The sequence below is a fragment of the Patagioenas fasciata genome, chromosome 3 (assembly GCF_037038585.1).
Source record: "Patagioenas fasciata isolate bPatFas1 chromosome 3, bPatFas1.hap1, whole genome shotgun sequence".
Lineage (NCBI taxonomy): Eukaryota > Metazoa > Chordata > Aves > Columbiformes > Columbidae > Patagioenas > Patagioenas fasciata.
In genome coordinates, this window is record NC_092522.1 from 7,836,834 (window position 1) to 7,854,554 (window position 17,721).

The following is a 17,721-nucleotide window of genomic DNA, read 5'->3' on the forward strand; positions in this document are numbered from 1 at the left end:
TTGCCAAGCAGGGCTAAGTCTGCCTCCCTGTGATGAATGCTGCAGAGGCCAGCTTGCAAGCACCAAGCTACTTTTGTGAATCTATCACAGGAAAACGAAGTGTTTCCTCTTAAAATGTCTGTAAGGAAAAGGCTATTTAAAAACTGGTCTGTGCATCTTAAAAACCCTGTTCTGGCACCAGCAACCACCTGCTGTCTGCGTTGGGCAGCAGCCTGCCTGTTTGGGACAGAGAGATGTGCTCAAGCTGCCAGTGAGGCTGTCCAAAGGAGACAGATGGTGGCAAGGTGGCATGAAGGTGGATGTGGGCACGGTGGCAAGCTTGGGACGTAGCCTCTGAAGTGAGGCCAAAGCCCAGGGTTGGGCCCTGTGGGCTATCAGCAAGAGCACAAGGTGGGATATGGAAAAAGTCAAAGGGAAAAAAGACATAATGTTCTTGTTATGCTGATCTTTTTAATTTTTTAAAACTAATTACCTGGAATTATTTTGTTCTTGGAGTATGTGTTTTTGCAACAGTATCCTCCTCCCTTAAAACTCAAATGATGGAGCTCAGATCTTTGTGGGAGTTCTTAGACTGATTTCAATAAGCTTTTTCATAGCCATCATCTTTATTATGAAAATCTTATGTCCTGAGATGTTACGTACTCCAGTGGCAGCAAACCTGCTGTGCAATTCAGTGGATTATAATGCAACTCACTAACATGCCTGAAATAATGAGGTTGCTCTGTTCAGTGGGGGATGATGAAAAATAGAAGCTACTGCTGGGAACTCAGATTTGATTTAAATTCCTGGCAGAAAAGGTTCCCTATTAAAATACCATTGCAGGTTGCTATGTTTGTATATTCTTTAACTTGCAGTTAATGATGGACAATGACGAGGCCAGAGGAGATATTTTTTTCTTACTTTCTGCCCAGTGCATATAAACGGTGTGTTAAACTGGGACCTTGAGCCCTTCTGGTGCTGTAGAAGTAAATGTTGGGTTACATGAGGCTAAACACGGAGAGAAATGGTGACTGTGCTGGAATAGTAGAGATCTGAGCTTTGGGTTCCATAGCACTGATCTTTCCCTGCATGCCATGGTTCTCAGGTCTTACCCTCTTCCAGGCAGCCTCTGCCTCTTCCTTGGTCTGGGACGAGATGCTGAGTTGATCCCTTCCCACTTCTTGCCTGTCTGGAAGAGGATACAGATTTTTCCTTTAATTAGCGGGAAGCCTTTTTAGCTGCGCTTCAGCTTCTGTCTCTCCCATCCATCTCCCGCCTTCTCAGTGTAATTGGTAGACCATCTTTCTGTAGATGACTTATATGGTCTCATAACTTTGTTTTCTGCTTAATAGTAGGAGCTGGTTTGTCAGAAAAACAACTCTGAGTCACTGATACCTTTGGAGAAAAATCTATTGAGAGAAAAAGGTGCCAGTTTTACAGTTTTTTACCCAATGCTGAACCTAATTGGATCTTACAAACGCATTGTGTGAGATGACCTGTATCCCTTTTGGAAGAACGCTTTCCTCCTAGCACTTAGACCTTGACATAAACGCTAACGAATCCATAAAATGTCTTTGCATCTGGCACAGGAGCCTTCAGGGCATGAAGCAAAACAGGAGCTAAATGGAAATGCTCTGCGTACCTAAGGTTGCAGAACTGCCTGTGGCTGCCAGTTAACCGGATTTAATAACCTGCACAAGTCCATGTTATTTCAGCTTAAGGTTGATGTATATTTTGTTTTGACCAGTGTTCTCTTTTATAGGTGCTTAGCTTTACAATTAGATGTACAGTTTAAAGTACCTGCTGTCTCCTGTTTGCAGTTTAACCCAAGAGAGTCAATTTTCCCCTTTCACAGGGCCGGGGTGGCAAAGGAAGCATCTACGTGTGGGCCTCTGGAGATGGGGGCAGCTATGATGACTGTAACTGCGACGGTTATGCATCGAGCATGTGGACGATCTCCATCAATTCTGCTATAAATGATGGACGGACAGCCCTATATGATGAAAGCTGCTCTTCAACATTAGCCTCCACCTTTAGTAATGGGAGGAAGAGAAATCCGGAGGCTGGCGTGGTGAGTCCAGATATTATTGTGCTGTCGCTGCTGTTTTTGTGCGCTCCCATGACCTATTACAACTCTCTTTGCTTCAGAGCAGCAGATGGTCCTTTGTTGAGATGGATATTTTCTCATCTGCAGCACGTGGTCATGCCAAAACTGTCAGCTGAGGAGATGTGGGGTTCATATTGAGAACAGCAATGATCTTCCATCTCTTAGAGCTTCATATAGTTCGTGCTTTCCTTTGCCAGAAATCAGATTTAGAAGTTCGATTGCACTCTTTCCAGAGGACAGTGTGACAAAAGGTCTCTGTAAAAATCTAAATGAAAAGTGTCAATATCTGAGATGACACTTACTGGTACAGGCAGAGCAGTCACGAACCAGACTTCTGCTGCGCTAGAAGCTGCACAGAGCAGAAAGACATTCAGTCACCCACGGAGGAGATGTGGGGGTTCAGATTTACCCTCAGACACACAGTCTCATCTTGAGCAGTGCAGAGCATTGTACTCAGGTCCTCTACAGGGCTGTACGTGCTCCTGGAAAACGGGCAGTTTCTGTTCAAGTGTAACTGGGATTCTCTTCCGCTGTATTGATTGCTGCTCTTCAGCACCTTCAGACTAGCCAGGACAGTCTAATTCACAGAGTGGAAAATTCAGGTGTAGTAATTCAAGGTCAGTCTTTGCTAAACGCATCTATACATTTTCCTTGGCCCTGTTTCAAACCCCAGAGACAAACTCTAGCATCCAAAATGACCCTGTGCAGTAGCAGATGGAAAAATAGCGATTTCTGTCTTGATATCAGCTCTGTGCTGCTATCAGCCAAGATGATCTGTGGCACCTTTGTAATTATGAGCATAAAATGTACTTCTAAGGCTTGCTTCTAGTCTCTTCTAGTGACTAATCTGCATAGAGTATAGCAGCCTGGTACTACTGTTGGTCCTAGAGTTGCACAAATGTTAGGAAGCTCAATACCGTTAAAAGTTCTAGTTTCAAATCCTTCTGGTAACCACGAGGTAATTTAAGGCCTCTGTTTAAACTGCGTTTATAGAAGATGAATGACATCTATATAAGTTTAAGTTCTAAGTGGTAATAAATACTGTTTTACTACATAATAATTTATTCTTGCATTCACACCTTCTGTAGCTATGTCTCACCATGGTTTTAAATTGATACACTATTCTAAAGAAAACAGATCCAGGAACAAACACACCATTACTCTGAAGAGCAAGGGCACAAACTTCATTTCTGTATTTTTCTGAGCTGCAAGAAAAATGGACTAGCTCATTTCATTGATTATGTCTAATGTCATTGCAGGCTACAACAGATCTGTATGGCAACTGCACCCTGCGTCACTCAGGAACATCTGCAGCCGCCCCTGAAGCAGCCGGAGTGTTCGCCTTGGCCCTGGAGGCTAAGTATGCTGTTGGGAAATTCCTTGTGAGCTCTAGAGAGGAGAGCGCCTGCGGTTTCTTTAACGCTGTTCATCAGACACGTTGTCTGGCTGTGGCACGGGGCTTGAAGGAGCAGCTGACAAGTTGCCTGCTGCCCTAGTGATGTGTGTGGTATCTTACTGATGCAGCGGCAGTCTCGCCAAAGCCATAGAGCAAATAGATTTTGGCTGACTCGCTCTCCCTGTGTCCTCTCCATCCACTGCTTCCAGGGGTTTGTCTTCTCCAGCACTGTTTGGATGGAGAGATGATTTCGTTTCTTCACATATCCAGTGTGGAACGCCCAGCGTACCAAAATATAAACCAAACCTGTGGTATCATACAGGAGTTCATCTTGTGCCACATTCTGTCTGCAGTGATGCTGAGGGGAGAGTACAACAAATGGGGATTAGGAGCAATCTTTCAACAACAGCTTTGGCAATCAGTGGTGTGAAGAGCGAGCAGTCAGCCTGTCCTTCTTAACAGCCACAGGCAGATTTATATTCCTTGAATTTTACTCTTTTCAGCTTGTCTGTATTTGGCACCTATATCATCCAGTGGCAATCAGTTCTACACTTTTTGGCGATGGTGGTGGGGAACATTTCCTTTTTTAACCTGTTCCTGGTAATTTGCTTCTGTGCTACATAATTGCTCTGTTATGTGAAAGAGTAAATATCCATATCATCTCCATGGTATTCATAGCATTGGAGACCTCTTGTATATCTTGCTTCATTATCTTATTCTCTAAGAGATTCAGAAGAATTTTCCTTACAATAACCTATACCATGTCTTTGCTTTGTGTTAAATTATTTTATGAAGTGAGACAACATTTCCTCAAGTGTACAGCTTCAGTTGCTGTAATCATAGCATGAAGAGAGCACTGTATACATAGTTCTTCAACAGTATGCAGAAGAATAAAGATTTGGCAGAGGAGACAAAGTTCCTGTCATTAGCAGAGCAAAGATTGTTGTGTGAAACTTGGACAAGGTTTCATTTTTCAGGTTGTTTAAACATAAAACACACACGCCAAGTGTTTAACTTTGGATGATTAATCCTTCTACTATTGAATTCATTCAGTGGGACAGCCATGATGTAATAAATAATCATGGCCATAAAAATGTAAAGATTTAATTAATTTTCTGACCACTGCATGTTTAACTTTGACTACAACCTTAGTATCTCAGTAGTAACTACCATCCCTCTTCATTTGGACTGCCCATGAAGACTGGAATTACTCTTGCCAAACTATCACAAGTAGAAATCAGACTATTACCCCTGGTTTGCGATTGGGTTTCCAGCCTTTGCTGAGAAGACGGGCAGGGGCAGGGAGGGGAAGACAGAACCGTTAGTGTCCCCTGTCCTTCTAGACTGGCTCTGTTAAACCTCCACGTGAGTGGAGAAATAGCCAGGATAATTTGCAGGAGCTTCACAGGATTGGTTCACCGTTGTCCATGCAGACAACTGCTGTCTGTCATATGTCCCTCAGCTCATATACAATATATGTCTGACAGGTCTCTAAAACCACATCAGTCTGTGAAATGGAAGGTATGGGTTTAAAATATGTAGCAGCTCTTTAAAGGTTTCAATAAGAATGATGCAAGTGATATCTGGTTTTCAGCTATCTTGTGTCACCGTGGAGAGATGACAGTAATTGGCTATTCTGGTGTACATTCAGCATGCACACATGCTTATTACTTGGGGCACAGAAAGCTGAAAAGCAGATCCTTTGAGGTTGATGGTTTGAATCAGACATATTGTAATGTTGAAAGAGTTCATCATGAAACAACTGGAATAGCTTTAGTTATGTAGCATTAGAGTGTCAGTTCTAAAGCTTCCAGAATAATAACTTATAAGCGCCCTTCCTGTCAGCATAATCACTGCACATCTAGGAAGACAAGAGCTGATGATGAAAAATAACCAGCAAATCTAGACAAAAGTTACTTTACTGCATCCATCCATGCTTAAGTATCACAGGTGATAAACCTCGGCCATACCTTACAATGCAAACCTACAGCCACCCACAGCCCATGTATCTGTATTACCAGACCACCAGAATTACTAACACCTTGGCTTAACAGCTCAACAGCTTCATCAGGTCATGGCTCCTCTGGGTGGACCTTGGAAACCCCATGGGAAACATGAGCAGCCAAGGAGCAGGAGGGCAATGTTTAAGAAGAGGGCTGGGTGAAGTTCTGTCATCTTCCTTTTCTTTTTGTATTCTTCTCAGGATCTGGTTTAATATCCTACTCATCATCTTAAAAATTGCATGGTGGATCTATAATGTGTGGTTAAAAACAGTTGTTTTTAAGAACAGAGAAACAATAAGAAATTATTTTGCAATTTTGGGGAGTATATTTTGGGGAAGTACTATACAATTAAAACTTAGTCTTGTTCCTGCTGAAATCAACAGAAGCTTTATTATTGATATGTCTAGATAAAACTTCTGTGTGATTCAGGGAAGCAGACTTATTCAAACACACTTTCTTTAATATCTGCTTGGAAATACTGTGCTGTTTTCCATGTTGCTCTTCCCCAGTGTGGATCTGACATGGAGAGACATGCAGCATCTGACAGTGCTCACCTCCAAGAGGAATCAGCTTCATGATGAGGTTCATCAATGGCGTAGAAATGGTGTTGGGCTGGAATTCAACCATTTGTTTGGCTACGGTGTCCTAGATGCAGGAGCGATGGTTAAGATGGCGAAAGACTGGAAGACTGTTCCCGAGAGATTCCATTGCGTTGGAGGGTCGATACAGGAACCTGAGTAAGTGAATGGATGGTTTAGTATATGTTTGGCTTCTTCCAGGCATTTAGGAGACTACAAGCAGGCAAAGACATTGACAAAGGCATAGAGAGTCAAAGAAACATAATGAGGGTTTTTTTCCTAAGAAAGTCTAACATTACCGGAAGCGTTCCAATTATTTCAGTTTAGGTGATAAAATCAACTACATGGTCTTTCAGTTCCCAGTTTGCTGGAGGAGTACGTTCTACAGCTCATCATTTTTACTGCCACTAGGGGTAGCAGCAACATCCCTTTTCCCTGGGTGCTTACAGGTATGTTTGTGCCAAAGTTTCTGTGAATAAAGAGCCTGTGCACAAGTGAAAATCTGGGAGGCTGGCACTGTAAATTACATAAACTGCTGCCACATGAAGCATCTGTCAGCCAGGTCATATCTCCTTGTGACATATTCCAGCAGACAGTTTTATCTCCAGAAGACTGAAACAATCATCTACAGGTACCAGTGATTCAGTTTGAAGACTACAGCATTTAATTATGTTTGGTTTATGTTCCTCAAATCTCTAATTGCAGGCTACATAGTCAAATTATTTTCTGATTTACCTTCATGTGCTAAAGTGAATGAGTCAACAAGTGAATGAATTAATACTAATTGACTACAACAGCTATAGTTCAATTTAATTATTTGAAACACTAATCTAATAGTGGCCAATTTATGTCTATACCATTTGAAATATGACTTTTCAGTGCCATTTTTGAAGGCATCATTATTCTATTGGAAAAGGAAAGCAAACCATTCTGCCATCCTGGCACATAGCTCAGCCGGGCAAAGCATAAGTTTGTTCCCAGCCTTCCAGATGGGTTTATATTTGCAGGATCCAAGGTTTCACAGCGGAGATCTGAGTTTTAATTTATCTGGCCTACGCATGCTCACAGGTAGGAGACAAATGAGAAACTGCAGAAGCTAATTTTGAGCTATTTCTAGTTCATTCATAATTTAAATGCAGACAAATGATCGCATTTATCTTAGGGCAGCCCCTGTTACTGAAAAGAGGATCATCCTAGAAGAAGAGAGGAAATTTCTTTCTGCAGGCTTGGCTCCATGCATTAGACAATGTGCAGACTGAGCCAGAGCCAGGCAAGTGCTTTGCAGTTGTATCGTCTCCTTTTCCTTTGTTTTTCTGTCCCGTTTCTGCTGTTGAACACATAGAAGAGCAGAGGTGATGATGCATTTCCTCCAGCTCAAGGATCTGGAACTGCAGTAAAGCTTCCCAATAAGCTCCATGGTTGAGAAGTACACTGCCTTGTAAGGGTGCTTTTGAGCTGTACCCGGAACAGCCTTTTTTTCATGCAGATTTGTGAAGTTCAACCAAGTCAGTCACCACCCAACCTCCTAACTTGACTGCAATGTCATCTCATTGTGTGGTCCTCATGGGTACCCCCCAGACCTAACACATCTATATGTTAATAGGACTGCAGTAATATTTACATCCCGCAATGAAAATGTCACTGACAGGAGATAATAAGCATCATGACATGCAACATCTACATTTTTTTAATTACATTGTAAATAAAACTATTTCAGTCCCAGCATCTCCAGAGACTCCTTGGAAATTTAAACTACACTGCAGTTTGGCCATGGATAACTGGGTTATTTTTCTGGTTTGGCTTTGCAGGAGCAACGTTTTCTATATATATTCTCTATATGGTTATGTTAGTATAGATGTTGGTATATATAAAACACATATTCAATATTGATTTAGGTAGGTTGATCCAGAGGTGTGTACCAGAGCAGCGTTGTCAATTAGCAGGAACAGGCCAGGAAATAATTGACAGCCTAGAATAGACAGTGTGCTGAAAGCAATCAGTATTTAGTGCAGCATTTCTCTGCTGCATGTAGAGACGCAACTGTCCCTGAAAAGGGATTTTTGTTGCGTCAGCAAAAAGAAAAGAAATGGACGGGTCTGAATCTGGGTGTTTCAGGGAGATACTAAACAAAGATGATTTAGGACATGACAGTTGATTAGCTGAGGAACAGGAGCGCCAGAGTGTGTTTCCAGGGAGTGTTGAGCTCCCCCTGCTCATCTCTAGCTGGGTACCACACTTCATGAAAAAATTACTATATTTTATACACATATATAGCAATTGGGCAGCGCTGCACTGTGAGGGTGTGGAAAACCCTCTTCTGCTCCTTTTGTTGCAGGCTTTTTTTCGACTGCCCCTGGTTCTTTTAGTTTCTTTGGGGAAATTCAGCTGGACTAGAGTAATTAGTCTACCAAAGCAGAGAGTATTGTTTGGTAATTAATAGGAGAGGGGGAAGCAGAGCAAACCTTTTCTCATGTGTTTGAGAGCTGAGATAACTTTTGCACTGCAGCACTTAGAAAGGTGGAGAGAAGAGCTGTCTGCAGCTGTCAAGCTGTCTGCAAAGCAGACGGAGTGATAACACTGCTCTTATTTCTTTGGATTTTGCTGTTGCTAGACAGAAAAGGCTCACGCTGTGGTGTCCTCCCTCATTTACCGGAGGAGATGGAAGCGCTTATCACAACTGTTGGAATGAAACACTTTTTGGCAAATGTTTTTGTCCGCTCTGTGAGGTTGCTGTGAGATATGAATTCAGTTTGCTTTGAGGATGATGCTTCCCATGCAGAGAAATTGCAAGTGTATGGCAACTGTGGGATTATGATCCTTCACCTCTGGCTGCATACAGTGCATTTTCCTTGTGCTTTGGCACACAGAATAAATATTGAGGGTGTTACATGTTTAGATATTTTAACCATACAATATTTATGTTATACCAGCTTCTGCTCCAAGGGCACCTGTAAGATTCAGAACAAAGCAGGTTTTTCATTTAAGGTGTTTAAATGCCATGAGGACCTGAACTTGAATGTCTTTATACTCTGCAAATACTCCCAAGAAGGCAATACTGTATAAAAGCGGGGAAAAGACTGGCCTGAGCCAATTAGTGATGTACTAAGCTGTAATACCCAGAGCTCATCTCAAGAAGAAAATAATTCCCGGAAACTAGGTGTGGATGAAACGCTTTCACTGGTCTCCAAAGCGTGCACTATTTCATTAGCAAAGGGAAAGGCTGATACTCATTTCTTTTCTTTTGAAAAGGGGGGATTCATTACCACAGTGTGGTTAATGCCCTTTAAATGGGACTCTCTTATTTTACTGCAAAATGTAGGTCATGGAGAAGCCACCGGAAGAGGTAACGACAAGCTGACTGCAGTCTTTTGTGACTCATTCCCTTTTTTTAATGATCACAGTAATTCTTGTCTTGCAAGTATTCTAGACAGAGGAAAGCATCACACTGCTCACAGCAGGCTGATAAAGACGCAGAAAATCGTGTTTATACTTCAGTGTAGTTTGCCAGCCAGTTTCTGAGGCAGCTGGTAATTGGCAGTGTCATCCAGACCCCTGAGGGGTTTCACAGGTGCTCGGCAGCCTTGGGCCTGTGTCCATCTGTGGATCCAGCCTTCTGATGAGCCTTGGGACAAATGTCCTTCAGCTACTGTGAGTTCGTCTTCATAAGGACTGAATTATAACCACCAAGGAACTTGTGACTTTGAGGCGTAGCACTTTGGCAACTCAGTGAAGTGCAACTTCTTTCCTCTCTGTGTGTCTTGTATGGGAGCAGTTCAGGGATAGTGATTTTAGCGGAAAAATATTTTTCAGATGAGCTGAAACTGGGATCTCGTGGTTGTGCTGGTTTCCAAATTAAAAGGAGGATGTAGGCTTGAGTGTGACTGCACCAAAAGTCTGTGCAACTGGCTCCTCTGACTCCAGCCAGCTGCTCGCTGCTGCCTGTTAAGGTGACTGTCTGACACGGCTGCTCACGGTTCTGCCACTGAATGTACACATTATTATGCAATTACCCAGTATAGCAGGGATAAGGCAGCCATTAAATATATGTTAACACTTCTTAAATAGCAGTATGTACTTCTTAATTGTATTCTTTCTCTCTTTGTGTAGGTGTACATTTCATAATGTAATTTCAAATTAAGGTTTTGATATCATTTTCTAAAAACAGAATGTTCTTTTTCTGGCTAAGTTTTCCCCTATTGTTTTCTTACTTTTCCAGGTATTAACAATTAATATAGTACAGGTTTTTCTGTGAGGCACCAAAACTCAGTAGTTTTAGACTGAGGCATATCGTGCTATCTATATTCTTCTAATTTGCTTAATTATATTTTGACCTGCAGAAAGATACCACCAAGTGGCAAGCTGGTCCTCACACTTACAACTGATGCTTGTGAGGGGAAGGAAAACTTTGTCCGATACCTTGAACACGTCCAAGCAGTTATAACTGTGAATTCTACCAGGCGAGGAGACCTCAACATCAACATGACCTCGCCAATGGGAACAAAGTCCATTCTGCTGAGCCGGCGTCCCAGGGATGACGACTCCAAGGTGGGTTTTGACAAATGGCCTTTCATGACCACACACACTTGGGGAGAAGACCCCCGAGGCACCTGGGCTCTAGAGATTGGGTTTGTGGGCAGCCTGCCGCAGCGGGGGGTGCTGAAGGAGTGGACACTGATGCTGCACGGGACTCAGAGCGCACCATATATAGACCAAATAGTAAAAGATTATCAGTCCAAACTGGCCATGTCCAAGAAGGAAGAGCTGGAAGAAGAATTAGATGAAGCAGTGGAGAGAAGCCTGAAGAGTATACTGAGCAAGAACTAATGCTGTTCTGCATGACCGGTGTCTTTCCTTCCCCAGATCCCTCTGCTCACCTTTCTACTATCCAAACCTCTGTGTTAGACATGTTACAATGATCGTCTCTGTAGCCAAATTATCACACTTTCTTGATTTTAAAGTCTTCTATCTCATCAATAATTATTTTAATTACCACTGAAGCAATCATTTTTTTACTCTAAACCACAATATAGTCCCCCACCAAATACTATGTACAGTTTGTGACTGTAAATTATTTTTCTTTTGTGTCATATGAATAGGTAATAACCTGCAAACAAGTTGATAGCTTTTACCTTCATATTTTTGTGGTAAATGTTGTTTGTATTAAAAAAAAACCAAAAAAAAAAGACTGAATTTTAACATTGGCAGTTGGTGATAACGGGCACATTTTAAAAAATTATTGTGAGAGAGGGAATCACAAAGAGGTTTGCTAGAGAGGCCTTTGAACATCTAACAGCTCCTTTTAAATCATTGACTTCAGTGGGACTTTCCCCATTGGGTACAACCAAAGTAGCACTAGACCCTACAAAAATAAATAATCCAGAGTTGAAGAAAATGTATCAGTCCAATTTGCAGAAATCCAATTATTTTGAGAGTTTTCTTTAAAATATACACTTGTACAACACACACTAACACTTCAGCCATAGAATGGGTTGACAGGCATGCAATAAGGAAGGCAAAGCAATGCCAAAGCCAGATGACAAGGGGAAGTGCTTTACAAACAGGGTCAGGGCATTCTAGAAGCACAAGTTTCAGTTTTGTTTTGTTGGGGTTTTTTTCAGTTTTAGCAATTTAAATCAGTTTACCATCTTACAGCAGAATGAGCACATGGGCAGTGAGCTGTAGGATTTCTGGCAACCTGTGTGCAAAAGTCTCTATAGCGAGATGTGCTACAGCGGTGTAAGATGAGGCAGCGTCAGCATTTCCGACCACTGACCCCTGTTTTCTGGGGTTTACAAGCTGTCAGTAAATTGCTAGGGGGGGAAATTTGAAATACGCAGTTTCAGTCTCAAGGCAATTTTTAATTCAAATTTCATTTTTAAAAAAGAGATTAGTTATTTTTATGTTATACAAATATATTTAAGGAGAAAAAATTGCCTAAGTTATTAATGTGTAATGCAAAGTTGGCCTTCTTGGGAAATAAACTGTAGTATGTTTGGGAAGATTTGTTGGTCATCATTGCTCTTGGCTGTTCAGTCAGTCCCACCTTCACTTCTCATACATGAGTAAAGTCAGTCTCTCCCGCCCCTGGAGTATGTGCCGGCTATTGCTGCAAGATGTAACATTCTCCTCGGTGGGGATTACTTGTGGTAGTAACCACTATGTTCTCAGGTGTGAGATCCAAAAGTTAACCTTTGAATAATAAAAGGTCTTGACTCTGCAAATATTTAGGCACAGTAAAGGCCATCAGTGGACCTACTCAAATGCTAAATGAGCACGTGCTTCGGATCTTTGCAGGATGTAAGATCTACTTTTTAGCAGTGACTAGTTTCAGAATTGTATTATGTATTTTTAATATGCAAAGTATTACTCTAAAATGTTTTAATAAGAGTTGTCCTGGTTGATCAGGTGTATAGTAGTAGAAACGCATTCAGTAAGTATTTATCTAACAAATTAAAAACATAACCCAAAGGTTATACGGTGCACACGTTTCACTTAAGAATGTATAATCTGTGCTGTTATTCTAGTGAATATCCATCTTTTATCTTTCCATGAGGCCTGTTCTTCCCTTTACAAATCTAAATGCAAAATAAACAGCTAAACCTACTCAAAGTCTACGTGAATTACACTGTAAAGCCAAGACAATAAGCCTCGCACTACTCACAGGTTCCTCAGTGCGTGTGCTGCAGTCCCTTTAGATGATTGAGTCACGCTGGGATAAAACAGGCATAGGCACGAAAAGAATCAGGACCTATGTGATTTTTAAGTGCTCTGTTATTTGTTTCAATACATTATAGTGTCAACTGTGTTTAATTTGGTGAGCTAAAACTTAACCCAAGGGCAAGAGGGGCCCATTTCAAAGCATGAACTGTAGTTCATGCGGCACGAGCCAAAACTCCCTGGAGTTAAAGGGGTTGGGGACAGGTTTTTGTTTGTGTCTTTGTTTGGAAGTGACTGGAATGCACCCAGTTCTCAGCAAGAGAGCACATACATATCAGAGGGAAGAATTTACCATATATGTATAGATATATGCATACACCTGTATGTCTAAATGCTTATGACACACCTGTGGTATCTCTCTCTCGATATATATTACATACGATATGTATATTCAGAGTATGTTACATATATTTGCTTATAAATATGTATAGAATTACATATGGTATGTAATGTATTATACATATACACACATCATTACGTTTTGTGTGTATGTGTTCAAAGAAAGAGGGAACTTGAAGATTTTTTTTCTGAAGTGCGGGAAAAGTTTTGGAATAAGAAAAGTCCATGTGGAAATCTTAAATGACCATGTACATGACTTCCCATTGCATTCATGTAATTTTTGAAGTTCTCTGTTCAATCATTAAATATCTTATAAAGCAGCAAAATAACTAGATGGTTGTTCATATTTTCATAATGCTGACATAATTTATTGAAAGATCACGATAATGAGTGATATAAAGAAATGGTGAGTTTTGATATAAGTATATATAAAACTAAGTGTATATACAGTATAGAGATCTACTTCAAATTCTTCGGGATTTTTTGCATCAGGAGAACACTGAAAAAGTATGTCCAGTTAGACTAAGTTTTTATGGCATTGCTGATGGAAAATAAAGTTAATTTTATTGGTATTTATAATAAAGAGGAAAATGAAGCTCATGATTTGAAACAGGTGAACACTCTTTAACTAAAGCCCTGTGATGATGTTTTATAATATGAGTAAAATAAAGAGCTGTTGCAAACTGGCAGGTCCTATCATCATTGCCTACCCGAAGGTACACAGGCAGTACTATGCTGCTGAATTTGGGATGAGTGCCTACACCTCTGTTTTTTACTCTAATAAATACATTTGTAACCCATGTATACTGAGAGAAGAAACACAAGAGTTGGTAGCAACAGAGGCAGCCTAACAGGCTTTATGCTAACTCTGTGATACAGTGGGACAGAGAAGATGAAGGCCGTGGGCGAGGAAGAGCCTTGGGTGTTACTTGGTGGTTAAAACATGCCAGGTCCAAGAGCAGCTCTGCCGAGACATGGCGATGTGGGTACCGAGCCACTGTCCTTGGTGGGGAAGGGAACATGCCAGGAGACAGTGATGTTTTTGCACTGCTTTTTGTAAGCAGTTCTGGTCCCAAGGGAATACTGCAGCAGGGTTTGTTTTTCCCTCTGCTGTTTGGAACACCGATCCACAAAACCCTGTTTCCCTCTTCCTCCTGACTTCTCATCCACACTTTTAGGTACTTTTTATCTCACATATTCCCATGGTACAGGATATATTTCATTTTAGAATTTCTTACTTTGTAAAAGATGGCAGAGAACTGCCTGATCTAGTTCTGATAGCCACAAAGGCAAGAATGTGTCCGGAGTAACCTATGTCTTGTCCCAGATGCTCCTGAATTGATGCTTGCAAGTATCTCACCATCACCATCAGCATTGAAACGCTTCATTGACACTCTGCATTTAAAGCTGAGGTGAGCCCATAACTCATAACATTTACTTTACCTCTCATCATTGGCATTAGGAACAACAGAATGCTGGAGGTTTGCTATATAATTGTCATGGAAAGATGCCCATCATCTGCAGTGTTACTGGCAACCGCCATGTCTGTGGAAAGCAGGTCAGAGACTGCAGCAGAATTTACGCCTCAGTTCCTCATGGTCCTTGACTTGTGATGTTGGTGGCTGTAGTGCAGCTCAGCACCAGCTCGAGTCACCTCTTGCACCTCAAGTTGCTGCCTACGCAATATAAGTGATGTCTTCAAGAAAATGTGCCAGTAAACCCACTTGAGGAGTGATGTTTATCCTGTCCAGCTGCTGAACAAGGTTTACGAGCATCAGAAAAAAACATATTCAGTGTCAGCAGTGGAGAGTGGTGACTCCACACAGAAAACAGGTAAATGTGACGGGATATTCACGTCAGACACCCAACCCAGGCTCTCCTGAAGTGCTGCCTCCTTGGCGTTGACTGAAGCTGCAGCCTGCATATGCAGTGATAAATTCCATCTCTGCAATTTACACTGTTAATAAATTAAACTGAAAAGCAGCACACACCATAGTAAGCCATGTCTGGTGTACACTCCCACAGCATTTCAGTTAAAACAGTGTCGACAGTCCTAGGTAAAAATGTGACTGTGGGTCACCTGTCCTTGCTTCAAAGAAGGTGCCACTTTAGTAGATATGTTAGAGCAGATTAGATACTACACCTGCACGGGTGTCACTAATAAAAATAAAAAACACACACCAACAATATCAAAGGAAAGCCTTTTGGGTGATAAGAGAAGGTAGGCGTCACAGGCTTGTCAGCTCAAATGTCATTTACAGGAGCAATCAGCCGGGAAAGGCATAACAATGCCAAAAGGTGAAAAAGAAATTTTGAGAACTGGGATGGGAAAAAGAATGTGTAGAGCCCAAACTAAGAAAGTACATCAGTATGTGCCTGTCTTAAGTAGGATTATTTGTACGTCTAAAGTCAAGCTGGGGCCTAAATGATGCGCCAGCACTTTAAATAGTGCTTGGTATTTGCACATAGACAAGTGAAGGATTTTTTTTCATGAATGGAAGATTTCTGGAAGCTGCAAGAGGCTGTTGCAGTATTTCTTTTTGTGTCCCTGAGCATGGGGACACAGAAAGGCACCACTCATTGCAGCAATCCCATGGGGGACCCGCAGTTGCCTGGGCTGCAGCAGGATCCCACAGCAGCATTAAACTCTGTAAACTACTTCACAAAAAATACCAAAACACAGAGTCTTTTGAGTTGGCTGCAGTCTCCTCAAAAGGTTGTTGGCATTCATAAATATCTTAGTTGTGTTGGTGAAGGACGACGACTTTAGTATCTTTTGTAAGTTATCCTCCAGTCTGCTGCAATTTCAGGTTTTATTCTGAGAAGATACACAGTAAGATCTCAATTCAAATACAGTTTGTCTTTAGATCCAAAAAGAAAGGTCTGCCAAGCTCCTCTCTATTTAAGGGCTGTAAATCAGAGACATTTGGAATAGGTTATTTAAGAGGTGTTCATCCCTTTCCCTGGAAAAAATCCTGTACGCCCAGTCAGTTGACTTTTACTAGTAGGGACTATTAGTCAATGGTAAAGGCAACACGAACCCACAGCGGGGATATTCGGTAGAAGGCAAAACTTTTATTAAATGAACCAGATGTCACAAGTTAACATTTGCAGCTGTCTGAGAGATGGGGAATCATACGGCAGCTATAGGAGCAGTAGAGGAATACGCAAATTTGTTCCAGATACTGTGGAAAGCCAGGCAGCTCCGTAATAATAATTACTTTCAACTTGTCCTAATCATGAAAATCAGTTGCATAGGATGTGCCTATTACTTGTTGCCCTGGAGTGCTCCAACGGTCGTTGCACCAAAGGTGAGCCTACATCAGACAGAATTGCCATCAAGGTATCAATCTGTTCCATACCAAACAGCAAAAATCTCACTACTGTATCATTCGGTCAGGAAAAAAAACAGTCGTTTAATAACTATGCCAGACAAGTTGACTATCAAGGGGGGGCGTGTCACTTAAGAGCCTTTGTCACCTGGTTTCTTCTTGCTTGTCTTCTCTATCATTGTCTCCACAATCATCGCTGTCTCTTCGTATGTCTGGATTCTGTCGTCTGAAAACTTCTCGATGGACTCCACCACCTCCACCTTCTCGTAGCTCATGGAGCCAGGCAAGCCTGCTTCCCGGAACAAAAGGCCCTGCTTATCTTCTCGGTCATATTCTGTCTCTCGAAGGACTCCTGGCTCAGCTGGGCTTACCAGACCAGGGGAAGGAACTGTCTCAGGCTCAGAGATATCTGGATACTTTACGATTTGCTCAATTTTTCCTCTCGCTTTTTTTCCCCATTCAAGCATGTCTTCTTTTTCTTCTTCTTGGAGTTCAAACTCTTCCCTTCTTTCACAGATAAGCTCTTTCTCTTTTTCTGCTGGTTCAGCAGGTTCGGGCAGCTCTGGGATGGGCTCCACTTCACCACCGTTCATCACCTTCCCATTGCTGATTGAAACTGTGATCCCTCCTGCAGGTGGGATGGAGGGGGCCAAGACAGAAGGTTCCTCGTAGCCTTCCTCCCCTGTCACCAGCACATAACGCCCTTTGGGATAGCCTTCAGGTTTAGGCTCTGGTTTCTTGCAGACTCTTATTTTCTCCCTCACAATGTTACAAAATTTATCAAAGGCTTTACTTATCTGGGCTCCATCAGGTACATCCTCTGGGCCCATTTCTTTCTCAGCAAGTTCTAATCCTTCCTGCCCAGGTTCACATGTGACTGAGCCTTCGTGCATAAACTCCAGCTGATCTTGGTCAAAACCTTCCAGAGTTCTTTCATACATTCTTTCAGGCGAGAGACCATCAGTTATGTCTCTAGACATCAGCTCCTTTTTCCTGGCAATTTTCTTTGTCAGAGCTTTTTGTCTGGGCTTCACGCTGGCAATATCTTGCATGGCCTGGGTGATATCTAGGGGAAAAACAAAACAAAGCAAACAACAAACAGTGCTGAACACAGTTGCTGCAAATGCTAGAGCCTCCTCTTGCTCTCCCTGCTGCACGTGGAGAGCTGAATGCAGCAGCACATGTGAGCATAGCTTCTGTCAGCACATTAAACAGCCTCTTCTTTTGCCTGAACTCCCTTGGCCAAGTAGTGAATTTGCATCTGAGGTCG

General features: G+C 41.9%; 2 protein-coding genes across 5 annotated transcripts in view; one reads left to right on the forward strand and one right to left on the reverse strand.

Annotated features, from left to right (window-relative positions):
* Positions 1–13,448, forward strand: part of PCSK2 (proprotein convertase subtilisin/kexin type 2) — a 209,364-nt gene extending 195,916 nt beyond the window's left edge. For both annotated transcript variants that reach the window (XM_071805696.1, XM_065833914.2), the window contains 4 exons: positions 1,835–2,050; positions 3,346–3,446; positions 5,995–6,222; positions 10,401–13,448. In XM_071805696.1, the coding sequence (XP_071661797.1) occupies positions 1,835–2,050; positions 3,346–3,446; positions 5,995–6,222; positions 10,401–10,887 (1,032 nt within the window). In that variant the 3' untranslated portion in view covers positions 10,888–13,448. The remainder of the gene's footprint in view (positions 1–1,834; positions 2,051–3,345; positions 3,447–5,994; positions 6,223–10,400) is intronic.
* A 2,726-nt stretch (positions 13,449–16,174) lies between these two features.
* Positions 16,175–17,721, reverse strand: part of BFSP1 (beaded filament structural protein 1) — a 124,179-nt gene continuing 122,632 nt past the window's right edge. For all 3 annotated transcript variants that reach the window (XM_071805695.1, XM_071805694.1, XM_065835246.2), the window contains one exon: positions 16,175–17,517. In XM_071805695.1, coding sequence (XP_071661796.1) covers positions 16,583–17,517 — 935 coding nt within the window. In that variant the 3' untranslated portion in view covers positions 16,175–16,582. The remainder of the gene's footprint in view (positions 17,518–17,721) is intronic.